At 34.0% G+C, this 24,090-nt stretch overlaps 1 protein-coding gene and 1 long non-coding RNA gene across 16 annotated transcripts in view; one reads left to right on the top strand and one right to left on the bottom strand.

The window, feature by feature from the left end:
• Positions 1 to 24,090, top strand: part of LOC120626713 (protein lap4) — a 130,794-nt gene that overhangs the window by 46,870 nt on the left and 59,834 nt on the right. For 10 of the 15 annotated variants that reach the window (XM_039894356.1, XM_039894354.1, XM_039894359.1 and 7 more), the window contains exons 4-12: positions 5,834 to 5,954; positions 7,077 to 7,369; positions 7,817 to 8,062; positions 9,171 to 9,340; positions 11,357 to 11,446; positions 13,059 to 13,165; positions 17,477 to 17,668; positions 18,414 to 18,533; positions 22,119 to 22,274. In XM_039894356.1, the coding sequence (XP_039750290.1) occupies positions 5,834 to 5,954; positions 7,077 to 7,369; positions 7,817 to 8,062; positions 9,171 to 9,340; positions 11,357 to 11,446; positions 13,059 to 13,165; positions 17,477 to 17,668; positions 18,414 to 18,533; positions 22,119 to 22,274 (1,495 nt within the window). The remainder of the gene's footprint in view (positions 1 to 5,833; positions 5,955 to 7,076; positions 7,370 to 7,816; positions 8,063 to 9,170; positions 9,341 to 11,356; positions 11,447 to 13,058; positions 13,166 to 17,476; positions 17,669 to 18,413; positions 18,534 to 22,118; positions 22,275 to 24,090) is intronic. The other 5 variants (XM_039894350.1, XM_039894348.1, XM_039894351.1 and 2 more) reach the window with 3 other exon arrangements.
• On the bottom strand, positions 14,999 to 16,529 carry LOC120626715. The gene is made up of 3 exons (XR_005658874.1): positions 16,386 to 16,529; positions 16,239 to 16,321; positions 14,999 to 15,130 (listed from the first exon to the last, which is right to left on the bottom strand). It is a non-coding gene; the product is annotated as an uncharacterized LOC120626715 (long non-coding RNA).

Genomic DNA, 24,090 nt, shown 5'->3' with positions numbered 1-24,090 from the left:
GCAATGCAATCAAAACTACTTGGAACATAATTAATGAGGAGACGGGAAGAGTAACACCACGAAATATTAACTTTAAACTTAATGTAGATAATAAAGCCTTAACAACAGATTTCGAGGTGGCTACTGCTTTTGAAACCTTCTTTACCAACATTCCCGTCTCCACAACAGAATCATTAAACTCTTCACCAGATATGGCTCTCTCTCTATTAAAGGAAAATGTGCCTGAGTGTAACCATTCTTTTAAATTCACGCATGTTAGTGGCTCTGACGTTATTAAAGCCTTTAAATTATTAATTAATAAAAAAACAAATGATCTGTGGGGCATTTCCGTAAACGTTGTCAAATCATTAATTGATATTGTTGCACCCGATTCAGCCTTAATATTTAATAATTGTATAGATTGTGGTGTGTTTCCTGACTTAATGAAACTTAGTAAAATAGTTCCATTGTTTAAATCGGGTAGTACTTCTGACCCCACTAACTTTAGACCAGTATCCGTACTACCCACTTTCAGTAAAATCTTTGAAAAACTAATTTTAAATCAATTACTTTACCATTTTCATAAGTATAATTTACTTCATATTAAGCAATTTGGTTTCACACGGGGTCGCTCAACAATCGACGCAGGTGTTGAACCTGTGTGTATTATAGTATAAAATAGGTGTCCCACAGGGGTCTATATTAGGACCATTTCTGTTCCTTATTTACATTAATGTCCTTCCTTACCTTGCCAAGGACAAACACGGGATAGTTCTGTTTGCCGATGATACATCACTGAGTTTTAAAATAAATCGACGTGAACTAGCTTTTGACGACGTAAACAACTCTCTCGCTAAAGTGGTACAGTGGTTTGAAGCTAATAATTTGGTTCTTAACGGAAAAGAAACCAAGTGTATAAAATTCACTTTACCTAATGTTAAACACGTGAATACCACTGTACTACTTAATAATGAGGAACTGAAACTGGAGGATACGACAGTTTTTCTAGGAATAACGTTAGATTCTAAACTTCAATGGGGCCCTCATGTAAATAATTTATCGAACAGGCTTAGTTCTGCTGCCTATGCGGTAAAGAAGATACGCCATATGACCGACGTAGAAACTGCGAGACTGGTATAAAGTTCAAAGTTTGTATTAAACGTAAGCTTATAGAAAAGTCCTATTATAGTATAAAGGACTACGTAAACGATAAAAAAGCTTGGGTGTAAATTATTGCTCTAACCAGGTTCCTCTTCTAATAATTTAAAATGACATTGGGAGATGGTGATAACAAAAAAAAAAAAACACCTGGCTAAGTTTGTTGTGAGCTTCTTCTTAGACCAGGACGCGTTTGGAACCCTCGTAGCTTTAGTTTTAAGTTTACGAATGTGGTTATCGCCATCATCTCACTACCGTGTGGTTCTTATGTACGCATCGAAAGTGCCACCTGTGGGCCTACTTGAATAAAGATATTTTTGACTTTGACTTTGACTTTGTTGATATGTTTTAATATGTTGAAAAAATATCAGTTCTAAGTAACATCAGTTTGTATATTTGGTACTTCCAGTACGATTGAAAAAACTTTACGTTTGGTATCTGATTCGCTTTATTTCTGACTCATCTTCTCATTCCAACCTTCGATCCCGCCTTGGTAATCGTCTGGTACTCCCTTTTAGTAAAACGAAGTTCTTCAGTAATTCTTTTACCTTTAAAGCAATTATGCTCTGGAACAATCTGCCTGCTGAAATCCGTGGAAGTAGTTCCCTTCCGATATTTAAGAGTCGTCTGAAGGACTACTACCTCTCTTTGAGTGATGAAATTTGAAGTAGATTCTTTATAGTCTTTTTTTTTTTTTTTTTTTAACTGTGTGTTAAAATCTACTTATATATATTATGTTTGTTATATATTTATATATATTATGTATATTTTCTATTTACCTATCATGTATATTTTATATATTACGTATATTTATTTAAATTATATATGTATTTGTATCTTTACATTTTGGTATTTATGTATATCTATGAACATTCTTGGCACTATCCCGTTCTCTTGCTGTAAGTCCTATCTACAAAGGTTGCATGTAAGAGATTGCTTGCAGCAATAAGGCCGCCTTTGCATGTCTACATTGTGTACTGTATACTCCTTACTGTTTCTTTTCCTGTTTGTTATACGTGCAATAAAGTGTTTCTTCTTCTTCTTCTTCTGATTTATTGAGGTAGGTGTAGTTTGCTGCGTCCCGTTATTTACGCGGACGAAGCCGCCAGGGCACATTTTTACGTAATAAAAATAGTACGTTAAATTATGTAGTAGTATAATGTATCTACATGATTCTCAACATTAAATATGTACAAAGTATTATATTTTATAGTATTATGCAAAGTATCTTTGCATAATGTTTAAAGCCTCAAAGATGGTTAAATGCATATTCATTATACATACCTACGAAGGTGTTGATAAGGCCATGACTACCGAGCCAAATTCTAGTTAGTATTTTGTGCTTACTTAAAAGTATGAAACGCTAGTTAGTATTTAGTACTAAATCGGGTAGGTCTAATGTAATTGCGTCGCATTTTTATTTTAAAAGGAAGATAATATTGTTTAGCGGGGAAAATGTAAAACAGCTACAAAATAAAGGTTAAATTTTTGTGTGACTTATTAATTATTACAAAAGTTAATCATCTTTAAATTTTAGAATGATTTTTAATCTATCTATTAAAGATTATAAATACCAATAATTAATTAACTTATTACTAATAAATGAAGTAAATTTTGTTAAAATTAAATATTGTTATTAGTTCGTAAAAAGGCGGTTATTTCAGAAACGAGTATAACCTATCTTTTTAACTTTGAACAATGGGTTTCAAATTATGCACTTACCCAGTAAACCTTGTATGGGTGCAGTACAATGTAAATTAATCTTGCGTTAGTCATCTATTGTATTTTTATTCTCATTATTATGTTTCCTACAAGTGACACAAATTGCAAAAGCCTTTCCTTTAATTTATTTACATGTCAATTTAAGTTATTCCAAACCTAAGCTACGTAGAATTATTTACTTTAGTTTTCATTACGTTTTTTTATGCGCCTAAGAGTTCTAGTATTACAATAATACTTCTAAGTAATCAACGTAACTAACCGCGATAACGTTAACAGATAAAGTTTATCTAAAAAATGACAAGTTCAGCGTTTGCGAAAAGCTTGGTAGAATTATTGAAATAATAATTATTATTATATTAATTCCACGTTTATTATTTTTACAAGCTAGGGTAGGTATTGTGATTTGAATTGTAAAACCATTATGGCTAACTCTAAACTCCTAGCACCTTATCTAAATTAGTCTCTTATCGAGACCAATTCAGGTCTAGACAAAAAAATATAAATTTGAAAAAAAATCTAAACTATTTCATTCAAAAATTTTGTCAGCCTTGTCACCGATTTTCAATACCTTCAAAGTGAATATAATCCCAATTAATTAAATGCCTGGGTCTAAACTAAACTTCATCAGTCCTTTCCAGAATTTACATTATTATTTGTTTGGTCTTCTTAATTTTAATTGGCGGTTCTCTCTTTTGGGCAAATGTAAAAATTGATTCTTTGTCCCATTCTATCTTTTTGATTTAATTTAAATATCAAGTAAAAAAAAAGTTTGCGAGACTGAAGTAATGCTATTTATTGCTTAATTAGGGAGATTTTTAGATAATTTAAGTACACTCTTGAATGCTACGTGACATTTTTGTTTTAAATTAACCAACTGTTATGTACAAGACTTAATTGGGGTGAAATAAACTTCATATGAAATTATCATAAATGAACCCGATCGGCTGGAATGCTACGCGATAGGGCGGACGTGAATAAATTGTGTCCGATCGGCGTAGAAAGAAGCCCTACTACATTGTCATTTGCCATCATTGTTACAAATTAACTTCACATTCCAAGCTTCTAGAAAATGCAAATGTAATCGGACCTATACAATACGATCATACGAGAAGAAGAAATTATGTATACTGATGATTTCAGGAAAGGATTAAAAAATTTCTCTGCTTAAAAATTTACAAAACAACTTTCCTATATAAATAAAATAAGTTAAACAAATGGGCTTTCGTAAAAACGAAATTAAAATCCGTCACTGGAGTTCGATGTTATAAGCTCTTAAATAGCATTCCATAACCGTGACGTAATATTGTGTGTATGATGACGCCATAGATTTGTACGGAGCATACCAATTCCCGTATCGCGAGAAAGCGACATAACTCCCTTCGAACACAAAAATTCGTATGATATCTAATATTATTAGTTCTTTTGATATCAAAATTTCTTAGGATCATCATAAATTAGCTTTTTCCTGCGACTTATTCGCGGTTGTTTAGGTTTTCTAAAAATACCGGTACTTACCGAAAACAGGAACCGTATGTCTGACAGAGATGTAAAATATCCAATGTCCTTCCCAGGATGCAAACTATTCTTATGTAATATTACACCGAGATCGTCCCGCAACATTACCCTTTACTTTTACGTCATTAAAAGTATTTTACATCCATCTCCAGGATGCAAGCTTTATCGAAATCAGCGCAGTTGTTTACCCGAACATATGTAATAAACAAGCATACACTTATTTTCAATATCCTCTTTTAATTATTATCGCAGTGTAATCAAATAATAATTTATTCTTTTATTCCCATCTTTCCCTTCTCTCTTTTTAGAACATTAATCACCGATCGATGGTATAAGTCGTTTGTCGCAAGGCTATTTAATTGTGCTAAAAGTGAGTGTATTGATTTGTTAAACGATAGATTAGGAAAATTTAAAACCAAAATAATTAAGACGTTTGGCACTTCGCAAGAAGGTGAATCGTAATCTCATAATTAGGTACCCCAACTTTGTTTTCTAAGTTCCTTAAATATTAACATCGGTAATGTAAGTTTCTATTTCAAATTCAAATTATAAATTTCTTTATTCATGTAGGCCTATCACAGGCTCTTATGAAGCTTTCTGTTTAAATTTTATTATTATAAATATACATATCTTTTAATAATGCTTGTATAAAAGTGAGTTATCGTACATACTAACCAGTGCATGGTGTGACTACCTATAAGTGAAATTATGTGTCATTAGTAACCTAAGGCTAGCTTTATTTATAACTATAAATCATGTAATTTTGTTGGTAGTTCTAATAAAAATAAATAAATAAAAATCATCATATCAACCCATAACTTCCATTGTGGGAGGTTAAGGCCGTAATCCACCACGCTGGCCCAGTGCGGATTGGTGGTTACAGTAGACGAACTACGTCTACTGTAATTATAGACCTTCTTCCCACTAAATTAGTCTTAATTTTTGCCATGTACCGAAGTTACAGCTCGCACGATCCTACATGGCTCTCTCAGACGCTCGTGCATTTACCAAGTACCAGTGTCATCATTGAATTCCTAAAAAGTATGTCAGCGCAATTCGTGACTTATTCTAGTCCGGCCAATTGAGATCGCGTGTAGGTTCTAAACAACCCTTTATATATTTCCAACTGCTAAGCATAGGCCTTCTCTACAGGTTTATAAAGGTTTAAAAAGCTATGACCAACCACGGTCGCGCTGCTTAAGATACCCATGACTCTTAAGTTTTAAATAACTAATGAATTTCCTATATGCTCAATTTATACATACCTACCAAGGCACTTTTAATAAGTATATCAAATTTGATCTCAAATCTATAAATGGAAGAGTTATCTGTATAAATGGATTACAAATAAGCTTGAATTTACAGTCCAGAAGACAGGAATACGAGTGAAGTTGTTAAATAAAAGCCTCAATGAATATCTCTCATAATACTAAAGTTATAATTCGTTTGATGATTTCAGTTTGGTGTCCCTCCAGTCATTGGAGCTGAGAGAAAACTTGCTCAAGTCTCTTCCGGAGTCGCTGAAAAACCTCATTAAGCTAGAAAGATTAGACTTGGGAGACAACGAGATCGAGGAATTGGTAACTATATACTTATTATTTGTACGGAAAACGATATCATAACCTTGCTATAGCCCATTACAGTTACAAGTGAAATGCGACTCGCTTATTGTCTGTTCACCTAGTAGGCGGTCTACTTCCATTGTGCTTTCCAGTACGAGGTCCCTATTCTAGTATCTTAGGGCCCTAGGTCCTCCGTGTTACGTGGCCCACTCATTGTTACCTTTGCTTCGAGCATCTTAGATTAGTTATGTCTATTTTTTATGATTTTATGTTCTACGTATACCCTGCATTTTACCGCTTAAAGATAGCCTAGCACTTCATTGCCCGGTCAGAGACAAATGCCCGTTTTCACTATATCTAGGCATCGCCTAAATCGAATGCATCATTAGGCATTGTCTAAAGACACCACGTACTCACATACACGTTTCACCAACTGTTAAGTGGTAACTTTTTGTAAACGGTTGGTTTATGTTTAGTTATCGCCTTAGATTAGGCGTTTCTTATTTAGGCATTGCCTTTATTATTGGAACTATTTCAGGATCTTTATTATATAAGGCATATATAATAAGTGATCCATAAGTTACTGGCATCACGCACTGGTCCAAAACATTGGTCTTCAGGGAATTAAGAAATTGTTGACGAAAAGATGCCATGAAGCTTTCCCAACTCTGCCTATTCGAGTTGGATTCAGCAAATTAAATCTTTTCCGAAATTTGACGTAGCTAACTGGTCTGTGAATGAAATTACGTCTTAGTGGACAAAATATGCATATCGGAATTTCCAATCCAGAAAAATGTAATCAAATAAATCTTGGTCATACGAGAGTTTGTTGCTATACAATACAAACAAACTCACGTAAAGCAGATTCAAGCCAGAAGAAGCCAGCAAAAATACAGCAGTTGCGCTTTCCTTCAAACAATATTTTTTAATTTGCCAGTTGAATACTATTAATATATTAACGAGATCTCTGGCCCAGTCACTAGAGCGCTATAAGTTTTGTAGGGGTCCGGGCTCGTACTGGCAAATTGGGAATTTATAATTTCTAAATTTTCACTGGTCTGGCTGGCTTAGCTAGTTCAGTTAGCTTGTAGTAGAATAAAACTAAATCCTAAAACTTATATTTCTTTTTCTCTTTCACAGCCCGGCTTTATCGGAGAACTGCCAGCGTTACAAGAGCTTTGGTTAGACCACAACAAATTGCAGTATTTGCCATCCGAAATCGGGAACTTAAAGGCTTTAGTGTGCTTAGACGTAAGCGAAAACAAATTAGAGAAAATTCCAGAAGAAATAGGTGGCCTATGTTCCCTAACTGATCTCCATCTATCACAGAATATGTTAGAAACAGTGCCTAATGGTATCGGGGATCTATCCAAATTAGCTATATTGAAACTGGACCAAAATAGGTTACACATGTTAAATGAAGGTATCGGAAGGTTAGTAAAGTATCTTCTTACAATCTTATGATCTCATAAACATTTATTATTGTTACTATTTATTTTAGCAGTAGCCCGCCATTTTTTTTTTACGTTAAGAGGTATTTTAAAACATATTTTCCTATGCGCAAAGTTTTTGCCTTTTTCGTAATTTTTTTATAAATAAATATATAAGTAAAAACGGTTTTTTGTGGATACGAACATCTGGAATCAGGAATCATCTAAATTTTAACAAAACCTTGTTGTGAAGTAGCTTAGCTTATTTCTCTGTATTTTTGTTTACACATACAGACAGACAAATCTCTTTCAAACGCTTGTGCTCTGTAGCCAAATAAACATATAAAATAAAATACAGATAATTATCCAAGTTAATTTGTTTATGTTAATATAACAAGTAATTAGAAGCGTTTTGTTTAACATATAAATACTTTTTTCTTTCTTTTTCAGCTGTACTAATCTCCAGGAGCTTATCTTGACGGAGAACTTTTTAATGGAACTGCCTAAATCAATAGGTAACCTCCAGGAGTTATCAGTATTGAATGTAGATAGGAATTCATTAGGTGAAATACCGCTCGAGATCGGCAATATGACTGTACTGGGCGTCCTGAGCTTGCGGGACAATAAATTGACCAAACTGCCCAATGAATTAGGAAATTGCAAGTCTCTACATGTTTTAGATGTTAGTGGAAACAGGTAAACATTTTATTTTTGACTATAGTTTAGAAATAATCTTACGAAAGAAAATTGAGAATTTTGCTTGTGGAAGGTGATATATAATGACCGTTAAACATAATATTTTGTTATCATTATTAACAGTCTATTAACGTCCTACCGCTGGGTGGGGCAAAGTCCCATAGGATAGGGGGAGTCCATAAATTACGTGAGGTATTATTTTAAATTTTCTGAGTGAGGGCTCTCCAACGTAAGATTAGATGAGATTTGACTCGACCCCCTTACCCCCTTAAAAATGTAACGTATTTTATGAACTCCCCCATAGAAGATTTTAAAGCATAAATGCAATGTACCCACATTGTAGCCGCGTGGTGGGCTTATGCTTTACCGTTTTTATCACATGCTTCTTAATAACTCGACTTAACGTGCTTTTACTGGGGTGGATACCGACAGTTTCCTATTTCCGGGTTTGAGAGTTCAAAGAGGTTCCAATACCTACCTAAAAATATTTGGCCCGACAACGGAATCGAATCCAGGACCCTGTGTTGAACGTGCTCACTGCTTAACCAGCAAAGCTGTTTCAATTGGCTATAATAATAAGGAGATCAGAATGTTGTCTAAGAACGCGCGCACATTCTGCATTGGAACATAATTAGTGTTTTTTGGAGGAATTGTATGTGTGTTTGAACCAATTAAATCGCACTAGTTTAAAAGATGAAGCAAAAAATCGCAGGGAAATCTGAGAGTGAAGGTTCATGGATTTAAGTGGAAGATCCCGGGTTCAATACAAGGCAGAGGAAATTTGGAAATTTATGCGGCTTCTGCCGCGGCTAGTTACCAACCGACAAAGACTTGCTGCTAAGCGATTTAGCGTTCCGGTACGATGTCGCTTAGAAGCCGATTAGGAGTATGGGTTAAATATAAATGCCATTCCCCTAACGGTGTAACGTGTACACCGTTATCAAAATTCAATGGCAAACTTGTACCGGAATAAATTAAATAATACGTCCACCAATAAGTGCTTTGCCAGCGTAGAGTGGACTAAGGCTAAGGCCAAAATACTGCCGTGCCCTGTATTGGGCTGGTAATTTTATAATGATAAATTATGATGTTTTTATTGCTTTCACAGGTTACAATATCTACCATACACTCTAGTAAATTTAGAATTAAAAGCGGTATGGCTCTCGGAAAATCAGGCACAACCGTTATTAACTTTCCAAACAGACAGGGATGAAACGACGGGAGAAAACGTCCTGACTTGTTTCTTACTGCCACAGCTGAGTTATACGCAACAGCCAGGTATGAAAAGAGCATATTATTACAAAGGTTTTGATGAAACTTCTACTTTTGCTTTTGGTGCAACACTATGGTACATTGATGATGTTAAGACGCGAATCACGTTCTGTCTAAGGTTCATATAGAGATCAAATTTATTAATGTTAGTTTCATTCGTAATACGGGTTAATAATTGAGTAAAGGTAATAATGGAACGAAATGAATTAACCGATGAATGAGTTGTTTCCTTTTGTGACCGTAGTCTGGGTTGAATGACCTCTTGTCCTCAACCTCGCGAGCAATAAGCGGGCGTACTTCTAAGATTTTGGATCCATTGTACGCCTTCATTAAACCCATTAAAGAGCGATTTGATATCATTATTAATTCACTATAAATTATTTTGTTCGAATGAAACTCAAAAGATAAAACCGGTAATTTTTAATATCTATAATTTCGAAACCGTCTCGAATGTATTTACCGCAATATTAAGCTACATTGAGGCAATAAGTTTTACTTTTAGGAACACATGGTATATGTATAAGATGTGTAGATGCATACTTTTAATCTGTCGTCCATTATCTCCGGCCGTGCCAATGAAGCGAACTTCTGCCGTCTCGTACTATGAACATACCGTTAATATTATAAACATATACAACATATAACAAAACATCATCATGTACTATAGAGATACTGCTTTCTAGAGAATATTTTAGCTTTCACTGTTGTCAAGGGTTTTAAAAAACAGAATATTAGTGAATGTAAATCATATGGTTATCTAAATATATTCCAGAAAATACTGCACATTTCACGAAATGGTTAGGGACCCAGGACCCGTTGTCCTAAATCGTTACTTTATATAAACTCCAAAATGGATTAGTCCAGTTTATATTTTAGTCTTAATTTTAAAGGTAGTTTACTTTCAAAGAATGCATCACGAATTTAATGGTTGATTTATATGTGATGCCTGTGGGACCTAAAGATATATTTCCCGTTCTTTTAAAATGTGACAAAATGTAAAGTGGCGCCGTGTCCACTTCAAATTTTCTTTATGCCAGAGATACATTATTTCTAATTGTTAATTATATAATTGTTGTATTATTTATTTGTACAATAACCACGCAAGCAATGGGTATTCGCCAAGCTTGCATTTTCCGAACTTTGGTGCCGAAATTGTATTGCCACCAAATTAAAACGTTAATCAAACTGATGACTGAGTTTAATTTTACTGAAGATGTTCTTAAGATACAATAGTATTATAATATATTCTGGTTTTAAAACTCTTTCAATGCACTAAGTAGACATTTCTTTATAACAGTCTCGTGACGAAGTACGTTATCTTTATGACCAATAATATAAGAAAGCGCCATACAAAAAATTCCGAGCGCAGTCCTGTATGTACGTTGGATGTATCATGGGTGAACATATTGTCCTTGAACTGTGACTGTTTATGTGGTCCTTCGCATTGCTTTTTGTGCTTTTGAATTTAATTATTATGCATCGGATCAGTGACCATTTACAAACAATCAAGATTTTAAAACTTTTTATGAATATTCGTTTGAATCTTGTTTGAATGCTCATAGCAATAGACAACTTGAGACAAAAAATACGTGAATGTAAGGATGGTTAGTACTGAAAGGGTTTTCATAGAATTTTCGGTTAAAATCTTTCATTGAATGGTTCCATATTAAAGTGTTACATTTTAAGCGCTTAAAATCTAAAATGGGAGTAAATTAAGGTACAGTAACTGTGGCATTTGATAACCATTGTATGTAAGATAATATCTTAAGAATATAGCTAAAGATTAATAACTAAATAACAGATCTCAAGGCATCCCGAGATTCATTTTCAAAAAATATATACTTCCTTAATTTTGTAGTGATTAACTTTAGGTAAATATACATTCGAATATCCGATTTCTTATTATAACAATTGAACTTAGTGTAAAGAGCATTGTTAATAGTTACTGACCGTCGTTTGTTTTTGTTTTTGCCGTTTAAATATACTAAAAGTCACTTTTGCCACTTGTCACACACCAAATAGAGTTGGAACATACGTCAGAGGTCGGCAGTGGCACCTGGTTCAGGGAACACAGATTTAATTCACAGTCACAAGAGCTTGATAGGATAAGAGGTAAGTTTTATTAGAATCATTTTATTCATTGAAGTTTTAACATAGCCTAACTAAAAAAAAAAACTGTAAACATATCCAACAAAGAACAACAAGGTAAATAATATACAACAGAAAGTTTAGTTTAATAGTTCCCGTACGATGCCGTGTACGAACCTTTAAGAGATATGAGTTTATTACTGCCATACCCCGAACAGGTTAGCCCGCTACCATCTTAGACTGTATCATCATTGTGTGAGATTTAATTCAGGGGTAACTTGTAGTGTTAAAGTAAAAACTGTAATTTACTTTCGTTTTCGTTTATGTACAGAAAAATATTGACAGCCGAATGGCGCAGTTTGCAGCGACCCTGCTTTCTGAGCCCAAGGCCGTGGGTTCGAGTCCCACTACTGGAAAATGTTTGTGTGATGAGCATAAATGTTTTTCAGTGTCTGGGTGTTTATATGTATATTCTAAGTATTTATGTATATAAATCATAAAAACATTCATCAGGCATCTTAGTACCCATAACACAAGCTACGCTTACTTTGGGGCTAGATGGCAATACGTGTATTGTCGTAGTATATAAAAAAAAAAATATATTACCTGAAACTTTTCTTTAGTCAAATTATTTTTCATATTAATTGTCTACATCGAGCAAAACTTTTTGTGAAGTTTCACAGAAAGTTTTGCTTTTTATTTTTGGCGCATGTTAAAACTTCTAGGAAAAATTGATTACCTTCTTTACTTTCTACCAACTTTGTATTGGTTTATTTAATATTATCTCTTAGTTAAACACAACGCTGCTTTCCCACCTAATTATAAGTTAAACATACACTATTACATCTCAGACCATTATACAGCGAAATTTATTAATACAAACATATATAAAATTTTCTTTGTTTTGATGTTGTGATATTAATTCGTTTTCGATTGCTTTTGTGATGTCTTTGTTGTCAGCGCTAACTGCAATGTCATGTGAAGTCTTTAAAAGTCATAAAAAAAAGCATTTCGAAGACTGTAAGCCGGGGTAATAGGTGTGGCAGTGATAGCTGCTTCGACCTCCCTTTCGGGATGACCGAGTTCGACCCCCTGATTTCTAACTTTCAGGGTTATGTGGGTTTTTTTATTAAAGCAATTAAATTATCACTAAGCTAGTGATATTATTCAATACGCTAGTGTAAAGGAAAACTTAAAGAAACCAGTATGCCTGAGAGCTCCGTAATGTTCTAAAAGGCGTGTGAAGTATACCAATCCGCACTTGGCTCGCGTTAAGGACGGCGTAAGCCCTTCTCATTAAATGGTAATGAGTTGATAAAGATAATGACGACGAAGCCGTAACTATGCTTTTCTATGTTAGTTTGACAGGCTTAATATGGCTTAAAAGTCATTTGGTTCGCAAAAAAAGAAACGAACATAAATCTGTTAATAAAACAAAATTGACAAGTCATAAAATAATGGTATACTTTTCCAAAAAGTACATGTTAAAAAGATTAGCATTGGTTATTTTGGCAAATTTGTGTAAAGATTTATATACAGCAGAATCGGCACCATTGCCTTCCAAAGTTATGTAGAACAATCTTTTAAATATAAAATGTTTTATGTATAGTATACATAAATTTGTTATGTTTAACAGAGTCAAATCTATCGCGAGATAGAGACTCCGACGATGGCTGGGAAGAAAGAGAGGCATCACGCACTATCTCCGTTAAGTTCACCGAAGATGTTTCCGAAGCGAAAGAGGTGAGCTCATGCTGTTGTTACTTATTTTGTACAAGAAAGTCTTACTTTAGGAACGCTTCCAGAACATTCTGCTACGATTTTCGGAGTTGCTGTCACAGTATCCGTTCAAATACTAGTCACCGATGTAGAAAAGTTGGCAGTTGGTTTAGAAATGACGTGTATAACATATTAACAAGGCAAAGAGCTTACTTAGCACTGAGCTCGATTTTAGTAGCGTTGGAATAATATCAGTATTCCATTATATGTAAATCAAAATCAGTATTAACTATGTATTCATAGCAATATCTTTTTTTACACTAGAATATTAAGCGTGTTTACGTATTTTATGATTATGTAAAGGAATTATATATAAACTACATTTATACCTTTGTATTATATTTATATAGATTATGCATATTTATATTGTAATAAAAGTGCCGTTTTACGATTTATGTTTTATTTTTTTGATATGCACTGTTAATTCATTCGCTAAAAGCGCATACGGGGGGCTATTTTTTTCGATGATTCGATTTTCGGCTGCTTAGCGACGGCATTGTAATGCATATTTTGGCATTAAATTCAAATTACCATGCACAGTACTTAAATATATCTACAATTGCCGAATGCCCTAACATATGCACTTGCTTAGCCTGTATAATTTCCTTTCTAGGGTTCCGTAACCGAAAAAAAAAATTGAGTCCCATTAAAGTAATATTCAGGACTTAGATTTGTAAATATTGTCAGTAATATGGACAAATGATTTTAGATAGATAAAGCCTTTATATTGTGCATGTTTATTCTATATACAAGCAAGCATCACCCATAAAAAACATCAATATCTAATATTCGATTTGTACAAATTATTGTAATTCTAAATAATGTATGTTTCAGCTTTCATAGAAAGCTTGTTGTAATGACTTTAAATTACATTAAGAAGTCTAGGTATATGTGGGGGGAGATGAACGTGTTTGTGAATTATTCTTGTTTTAATAATATCTTTTGCAATAGTTAAAAGTGATTGTTAAATACAATTTGATCTTATAGTGTAATCGTCCTGATGTTATTGTTGTCACCGCGTATTTTTGAATTAAAACCAGGTAGTTATTATTAAAAAGGTCTAAATTGAAAGTAAAATAATATAGTTTTTATGATATTGAATTTTGCTTTAAGAGATTAATGACAGAGGTATCACAGACATATTTAGGTATGATGTTTAGTAATTACAATTAGGTTTCTTACGTTTTAGGTAACTAAGGTTACTTGAAATTATAATCATTTCTCTAAGTTTATTAGTTAGGTATACTTTTTATATGAGGTGTAAATGACCTTGCATAATGACCTTTCCTTAAATGACCTTCCCAAATGACCTTGCATAATTAATTTCACACTGCATCTCTCCGTGCGGCGCATTTTCTACCGTTATCTAGCTATAATATTTCACACTATGTTAACATTAAACCGAGATAAAAGCAGTAGAGTGAGATCAGACTGCTATCATAGATAAATAATAGTCGAAACTGGTTGTAATATTCATACAATAACCCAGTTAGCAAAAGGCTTCATCGATAAGAACATTTAAAAAAGCTTAAAAACTTGTGTAACTGTGAGACTATATTATATGCCTATACTGTAATATAAAATAAGAGGATTTTTTTTTTGCGCGGCGATTTAAATTGAACGGACTTTTTTATTTTGGATGGCTTTTATTTACAAAAAAAAACTGTTTACTCTATCAATAAATAATAAGATATACACAGACAGTTAAGTTATCGGCCTTTTTAAAATCCTATGCCCCCATAATACTGCTGTTTTAAATTAGCGTTTTCGCATATTACTAATTTCGAGAACTGGAAAATAAAAGATTTCCGAATAGGGTAATAAAACTCAGCAATAAAGTTTATTTTTCGACGATCTTTAGAACCACGTGTTGATGTCATGGATTTTAATCCAACGGATGATGCCCATCCCGCCCACGCGAGCTCACATCTGTAACAAAAATTTCTCTAGTTTAAAAACAATGTATGTAATTATCAATAGTTAAGTGAAAAACTGAACTGACTTTGCTTAGATATTAAGCGGTTGTGGTTTTTGAAGAAATTATATTTTCAATTTAAGATTGTATATCTTATTTTAAATTTGATAAATAATAGTAATTTTAAACACTTCACGAGTTAACCTATTTCATATGTTATGTAAAACTTTCGAATCCCTCAAAGAATACCAAATTTGGTTTATTATATAAGTATTGATGTAAAAATATATCACGTATTCGGCTTGCTTACAAACACACATAGGAAATATTTGTATTCAAGGTCACATCGATTCAGGAGGACAGCGAGGAGACGACACCGTCCGATTCTTTCTTCGGCGCACAAACAATACTAGGGTTGAGGAGGCCTTTAGACGTAGTGCGCAAGCTAGTTACCACACAACGGAGGGCGTCCCTGCAGAGGCTCTCCTCCTCTATTACTAACCTCGCCGAGGTACAAGGCTATGCGAACGAAGTGCAATCACAGATATCTTACCGAATTCTTTTAATGATCCCCCCATACTTCAAAAATAGAAAAAAAAGTTTGGTAGAAGCTGGAGCTACTTTGCGGGTGTCCAAGCTTAATTTATTTAATTTGTATTTCTAACACGACTCATACTCCATTTGCAATTGCCCCTTGTAAATCCTGAGGTTGCTCCGGTACCGGAGAAAAACGTGCTTGAGTAGTATATTTAAAAGGATTTTTGGTGTTTTGTATATAAAATAATAATAAGTAAAATACGCGTCACACATTCTAGTGGTGGAAATTATATTCGAATGCCGTTTCTTATGCTATTTTTCAATATTTATGGCATTATATTTAAATAAGCTTCATGAATATTTTAATAAAGTAACGGTGATTGCACTCCAGTTTTGCTCCATTTCTGCCTTCATTAAGCCTCTTGGTCCTTTGTTTTGAATAGGTTTTAGTGGTTCTAGCGCTGCGAGTAGACTGAACCATGTATTTAGAATAAAACATTATTTATAGAACATTAGTTTTAGAATTTCATTTATTTAACGAGCTGTAAATATTACTTTTCATGTACATTAAACACTTATACTTACTGTATCCACACAATACGGAGCAATACATTTTTTCGAAATCACTCGTTATGAATTTGCACATTTTTATTTACTTATTGCATGTTCTGAAAAAAAAATAATAAAATTAAATAATACTCGATGGACGTATTACCCTACACGGCGTATTACCGCTTGCGCTATTCCGGCACATTCATAAAGGAGATCGTCATGTTAAGTCAAACGATTTTCATTCTACTCTAGTAGATCACATGGCACTATTTGCACTGCACTTATGATGGATTTAGTCTGGATTTTGAGAGGCACGTCGTTTTGCCTCGGAGGTGAAGTTGAGTGTGATATCATATCCTGTGATTCACGTCACTACGTGTACAATAGACTTATTAACATCACGCGTTTAATAGGTTAAATGCCCATTACAATTTTTGGAAGTTGTATTTTAGAGATCAACATAGAAATGAATCATGTGATTTTTTATTGATGTAACTATTGGGTTTTGAGCTGATATTTTCGGTACGAACAACGTTCCAATCCATTACAGTCGACTATAATTAACAAATTGACCTATAGTTTGAGATCTTCTAAAAATCTGATCCATCGGTGATTCTTCTGTTGAACAAAAATCTGAACTAAACTGTCAAAAAATCGATCTAGAAGCAGTTGAGTCCTCTTCACATTGTTCCCAATACTGAAGGATAACACTACTTCTATATCATATTTATTCGATTTTCTGATGATTAGAGATTTTTTCAGAATTAGAACCAATGTTTATATTAAAGTTTTGTAACAAATCTTCACAGAACCGATATTCAAATATATTTTTCTGACTAGAGTCATTATCACAAAACATAATTAACGTTTTAGAGCTTCTAAAAATCTGTTTAGAAGTTTTATTGAAAATTGTTGTTTTATTGAATATTACAAAATTTCACAGAACCCTCATACATGTTTAACATTACTATACAGTTTTGGCCTTAGGCAGCTATTAAGCTTTACTTATTAGCATTGCTGCTCGGTACTTTGAGGGAAAAAAGCGAGAACCCTCACATGAAATCGTTTAAAAATATTTACCAAGTACCGAATAAAAAAAATTGGTTTAAGTAAAACTAAATTAGCTTAAATTTTATAATATATCATTTCGGATTAGCATGTGCATGTAATTTTATAATACGTCTTAGACTTTTTTTCTTCTCTCGAATCATTTATTTTAGAAGTTTGCTGGAGTATATTGCGTGAAGTCTTAATTATTATTTGTATTGCAGACACCGTTTGTACGTCAGAATACGCCCCACCCGAGAGAGCTTAAGGCCAAAGCAGTTAAGTTGTTTAACCGGACACCGGAGCAGCAACAGCAGATACAACAACAAATGCAACAGAAAATCAACGATGCTCCGACCACTAATGGCATTATCGCATCACCTCCAGAAATCGTGCGCGTTCCTGATGTTGTGGAAGTAAGTTTATTTCCCAAAAAATTAAATAGAGATAATTGTGTAGATTGAATGTTCAAATTATTTTAATTCAAAACCGATTTCGATAGCCCATAGTAGTTCTTTATATGTGGCGTTCCCTAAGTACAACATTATCTGTATTGTGTTTTACCGAAAAATAATATGAAATTTATGGGCGTCCATCTGATTAATTTATCATCCCAAATAAGACAGCTTAAGTACCTAAGTTTTCAGATTGAGTATTCTAAAATGGGAAATCGATGAAGTTCTTGACAGCGAAAAACAGATATTTTGTTGTTGACCATATTTCAGAATAGACATGCCACGCAGTATATTTACATACTATGGATTGAAGCATTTGTTAATTAGCCGATGTTTAAGGGACTACTTTGCGGCTATCAGACAAATACGTTCGGTACTTAAGTACAGTAATTTATATTTATTGGTACCACTTAAATCACGCCATCTATTAAAGAAAGTAAGTGAGGTTTATATCCCTAGATGGCAATCAATAGATGGGTATTACAAAAAACTTGTCCTAATCCGCTTGAATATAGTATAAATGATTATGTTTCTTTTTGTTTTTTTTTCTCTAGGATATAAAGTATTGAATTTACCTTGAAGAAATTCTGCATATATACGTGTTACTTACTTTTTGATGAGACAGGGCATTAGGCAATAGGCATTGGTTATCAGGAATTCTACATAGTAGACGTACGCTAATCGTTCTATACTTTTTTTCTACCAGCGCGTGCAAACTCCATTGATAGCTGAAGTGACGAAGGATGAAGAGAGCGACAGTCAAGTGGTCCAAGATAAGGATTCGTCCGAGGGGGAGAATGAAGACGAAGATTCCGAAGAGCTAGAGGTATGTGCTTGGTTTAGGCTATAACTTTATGTAAAAAAAAAAAAAAAAAATCGAACGTTAATCGTGATTGGCTAAGTTGGTTGTACACGTATTTTAAAGAAATGTGTAAGTGTTGTTTTATATTCAAAATTGTAGTTCCTGTTATCTGTAGGTATTATAATTTATTACTATGTAAAGATTATATCCTTCTGTCTTACGACGTATAGAAACATTAAAGAAAGGGACTATATCAAACTTTTATCTAAACCAATTTCTGTGCAAGTCATACCCGCGTGTAATGCTGGGTAGAATGCTTTCTGCATACTTATAGCGAGGCTGATCCTTTGCCCAAAAGCCGAGCCGAGTATTCTGCCATCAGATGTGGCAATCATCCGCGGTCTAAAATATGAATTATACAATTGCCGAGTTTGTATGCTTGGTAAAACTATAATAGCGATATGAATTGTTTAGCAACAAAAAGTTTGCTCAACCATTACCCTAGTTCTTATCCATGCTACGGAACTGTTAAGTTAAATTCTGGTGCAAGATTAAAAAATGTTCGGTGTTGAGTTTTCTTGTTAAGAACTTGCCTAAGCCCGCTGTGAATATTGTGCTGTTTTAACCCTGTACCCTCGGAGAGTACATTACCCGTCGGTTCCGGTTTCATCAATGGTTTCAACCTGAGAGACCGTCCCGAGAGGTACTATTGGCATGCTTATTTCTGCCGCCAAGCAGCATTTCTGTGTCGCAGACTGAAAGGCGTGGTTGCCGTTGTAATAACAGGCACATGAGGCTTAACACCTCCGCCTCAGGTATATGTACACATTGCGGACCTTTGATCGATATATAAACTCGGATCACGCGAATCCCTTCGTACCAAATTTTAAGAAATAGGTATACTTACAGTAGCCTCGCATTATCCCTACTAATATTATAAACGTCAAAGTAAGTTTGTTTGTTACGCTTTCACGCAAAAACTACTTAGCCGATCCTCATGAAACTTTGTACACATATTCTTGGAAGTGTTAGAAGTAATATAGGACACTTTATCCCGACATTAAGCTCGGTTCCTTTGGGAGAGGGGATGAGTGTTTGACGATTTTACACCATAACTCCGACAAATTGTAACAGATTTAAATATTTCTTTTTGTTCTATATGTGTTTCATCTCTCACAAAACAGAAAAATTCTAAAGATTGTTTGAAAACTTAAATGATGTTGGAAAAGAGCCATCTGCTGAGTTTCTTGCCGGCTCTTCTCAGTGGAATCTGCCTTCCGAACCGGTGGTAGAGTCACTACAAACCGACTGACTTGACGTTTCAAAAGTGCTTATTTTGAATTTTTGAACATTTTGAATTTTGAGAAAGGACATATTCCACGCATGCCCTGCAAAGTGTTGCTCTGTTTTTAGGAGATGGTTTTCGACTTTACATCAGGAGGCCATCAGCTTGCTTCGTAAATTTTTACCTCAGACCGCATTATACAAGAGCGAAGGTTCTAAGCTCTAAATAGATATCTCTTACGACCGAGTATGACTAAGCTGTACAACCACATTAGCACTAATATCAGCATTAATTTATTACTTTAAAAAAAATCGGGAAACGTTAAGTGGCTGTTATATTTAACTAGTGTATAGTAAGTATACTCAATATTATACAGTTACTTGTTAGTAACCAGGTAAAGACACTTAAGTAGAGGTAAACGGTTTCCTGTTTTAGCAATTAATGAATTCTATAAAGCCACTTTCACGTTAACAACTTCTACCATATATGTATTATGTATTGTTATACAAGTGGTTTGTATTTAAGTAATATTATCTTCAATATGTATTGGCTCTTATTGTATTACTTTGATGTTTTAATTTTTTTTTTGATAATACTAATTGACTAACCAACTTATTGCCTACTTGTTTTCAAACAAACGTTTTAGTAAAAGGTGTCTTTTACAGTAAATTTAAATTTATTTATTATTATTATAGCCAAAGAATACAGATAAAGTCTGTTTCACACTAGGATTCCCTGTATCGGAGAAATCACAAATTGTGGCAATACCTTATATTATCTCAAAAATTATTAAAGAATATTCAGAATTACGAGTTTGAAACAGGTGGGCAATGGTACTAATCTGTGGTATACGATACGTTTCAGAAAATAAGGACGGACTAATAATAAATAAATAATGTTACCGAAAATAACAAAATGTACCTTGTGGAAACGCAACTAAATTCATAGGTCTGGCCGATTTAGAAAACGATCTGACCCGAAATGAGGTAGCAGTATATGTTAGAACTAAATAAGAATTACTCAATAGGTAAACACATAGGCATCGTAAGTAATTTTTAAAAACTGGCCTATGATATTCGGAAGTATCTACTATATCCAAAAATATCTTATTTTTGCAGAACTTAAAGGTTTTGTGTTACTCTTGACCTCATGTACCAGCATTACACAATAAATTGTATAAAGATGTGACGTCATAATTTTGAATCCGGCGTTACATCTGTGATCGTTAGATTTGTCAATTTCATTTATTGAATATAAATACAAATCTCACTTCAAATATAAATAAAAATACGTTTTTCATAACACATGAATAATTTATCATTAGATAAATACAATATTTTAAGATTCTCTGTAACTGTCATCATATAGCTACCCAATTATGGATTGCTTACTAGTTCGTACTGCTGGAAACAGGCCTGTCTCATAAGATAGACAGACGTACAACTTAAATCTTTCACGCTGTTCCTTTGCCGATAAGCTAAGCGGAATGAATCATCACCAGAAGACCATTAATATCCCACTTCTTGGCACAGAACTTCATTCTCATAGGAGAAAGGGTAATATAGCGTTACTCTATTGTAGCTTGGTAGGCTTTAACGGTAGTGATAATAATCGGGACGGACGCCGAGGCACGGGATACACGGCTAGTTTCCTAACTATGTGCTGGTACTTAGAATGCTTAATAAGAATAGTAAATTCCAATTCCTAAAAGTTCTTCGCCAGACCCGGAAATTAAACCAAAGATCTCTGGATTGGTAGTCGAACCTGCTAATAAGTAGACCGATCCATAAATGACACTTTGCCTAATGAAATGTCTATAATGTGTTTAATTTTATGGAGTTTAATGCTACTAAGCAATTTATCCATTTGATCACGTTAAGCTAGGACTTGGTTTTCATAAGTTAATTTTGGACTCATTGTATAATAATTTGTACAACCCGCGTCATTAAAGTATATATTAATATATGCCGCCCGAAGATATGCTATTTCATTCGCACAATATTCGCACGTCCATATATTGTGTGAAAGATATAAATAGCATTATATCAGCCGTCTTTTATAAATCTATTATAATCATCAATGGCGCTGGTTATATACGCAAATCTGCTGCGACGATGTATCAAATCGCAGAAGCTCTCTTGCTTCGTTAAATATTGTAACTTAGAATAAAATAATGAATTTAAGATTGTGACCTGACTTAACTAAAATAAAAATAAATCCCTATGGGCCGATTCCACATGGTACATTTAGTAATGACGCAACTGTAACAAATAACTAGCTAATATTAACGGGTGCTAAAGCTATGGGTGTTTTGGTGATGGTAGCGGGAGGACGGGCGCCGAGTGGCGTGGGTCGGGGTCCGCGACCGCGGGGCAAACACCACCGGCGGGCGGCTCCACCGTCGGGACACCCCGCATCACCTCAAGAACAAACGCATCAACCAGATCGATGCGACTCGCGCAAGAGATCTGATTGCGCAGGTGCTGATGCTTTGCTTGTCCAGATATAGCTATAACAGGTTGCACGATCTTCGTTGGCCAATCTCTTAGACTTTCGGGCTTGTCTATTGTACATATAGTGATCGTAAAACAAATAAGTAATCTATTCTCAATATCGTGTTAAGTTTAAAAGAACTGATTTCCGCAATTAAACTATGTACACCATAACATTCGTAAAAATTACACCTGAAACACTCGTGACTTATTTCACTGGCCAACTTATATCGCGCGTACTGTATTTGGCGTTGACTTGTGCACTTTCATCTTTAACTTACAGGTTCCGGTGTGTAAAGTTATGCAAGCTTAGCGCATATAAGAAAGTACTTAATATACAATCCGCACGCTGTGACAATGCGTTCCTGACTTCTGTCAGTTGGTCATGTAAAACATTCAACATGACCTTGTAACAGCGCATTATGAATATTAAAATTATTAATAAATATTCTTTTCCCATTTATTTAACTTATAAAAAAAGGAAATCTGTGTAGTAAAGGATGTTATATAGTTTTTAATAATAATTGTTTCTTCGGTATCCGTGCCAATAACCGATAAAAATCGTCACTTCCAACTTATATCGCCAATTTTAAAATGCGAGTAGAATGTAGACGGAGGCTATTTATAATGTGAAGCTCTAAGCGTACGAATGGTAGATCTGTTTAACATTATATGTGTCCTTTGCATAGAAACAGTTTTCTGCTTGCGCTAGTCGCTATAGAATATGTAATGTAATGACCATTTTAACATGGTAACAAACGAATGGATGTGGGAATGCTATGTGATTAAATGCGCTACGAAAACTGCACCGAAGTTTAACGATTCGCGGTCAAAGCGATAGTTATCGAAAATAAAATTGTCCCATGTATACATGAGGCGTATGGGTGGACCGTTTACAAAATTCTGCGTACCTGCGTAAACCTCCTTATTGCAACTTCTTGGATTACTTATTTTACAAAAACTATTGTATTAGCTTGCTTTATTTTTTGAACACATTGTAGATTTGCCTCTCGCCCGGAATCTTATAGGAATCTTTCAAATCTTTATACCTACGGCGAACATTAAAGCTTTCGAAGTTCGAGCTTTATAAACAGATGATAGATTCCGAAGAATATTGGATTTAAACTGGATTATTTTAGAACAAATCTTTTTGCAATTGAATCTTCACAGTATTCCAATGGTGTTTTTACAGTAATATCCACAACATTCTGCTACGTCATAGCTTTTTTATTAGCACGATGTCGTGTGACCCCAAGTAATACTTAAGCAATATAGTATAGTTTACTTTGTATGCATGATTTATGTGTCGTGTTGTATTAATCACCAGTTTCCAGTAGCAAACTTATTTCTTTTTGATTATGTAAAAAGACACAACTTTCGAAAAGTTGATCCCTTTATATCTGCTTTTATTATCTGTGTAAAATAATAACAATATAAATTAACTGCCTTCGAACCAGTTCGTTTTCGAAATGTAACAAAATATCTTTGCGTTTTAAAGAATTTTAATTTGTCTTAATCGGATTTTACCATTTTTGGGTAAGGGAAAAGTTGTCCCTAAGTTTCCAACTCACTTTCAAAAGATAATTAATTCCATTTCATTTTATTTTTGGTTATGTTACTTTGTTCGTCTACGTCAAATCTGTTTTTTTCTCTCTCTTTGAAAAGGTTTCCCGACTCATTAAAATTTTATTAGATTCGAATTTGATCAAGATCTAAATCTGTGTAGGAATTAATAGGCAAAGAAAAAATACTTCAATAAGTAGCATTTCTATTCTATTAGTATTTACACTATACGACTTATTTT

The sequence above is a fragment of the Pararge aegeria genome, chromosome 10 (assembly GCF_905163445.1).
Source record: "Pararge aegeria chromosome 10, ilParAegt1.1, whole genome shotgun sequence".
Taxonomy (NCBI): Eukaryota; Metazoa; Arthropoda; class Insecta; order Lepidoptera; family Nymphalidae; genus Pararge; species Pararge aegeria.
This window is presented reverse-complemented; position numbering and strand designations above follow the sequence as displayed.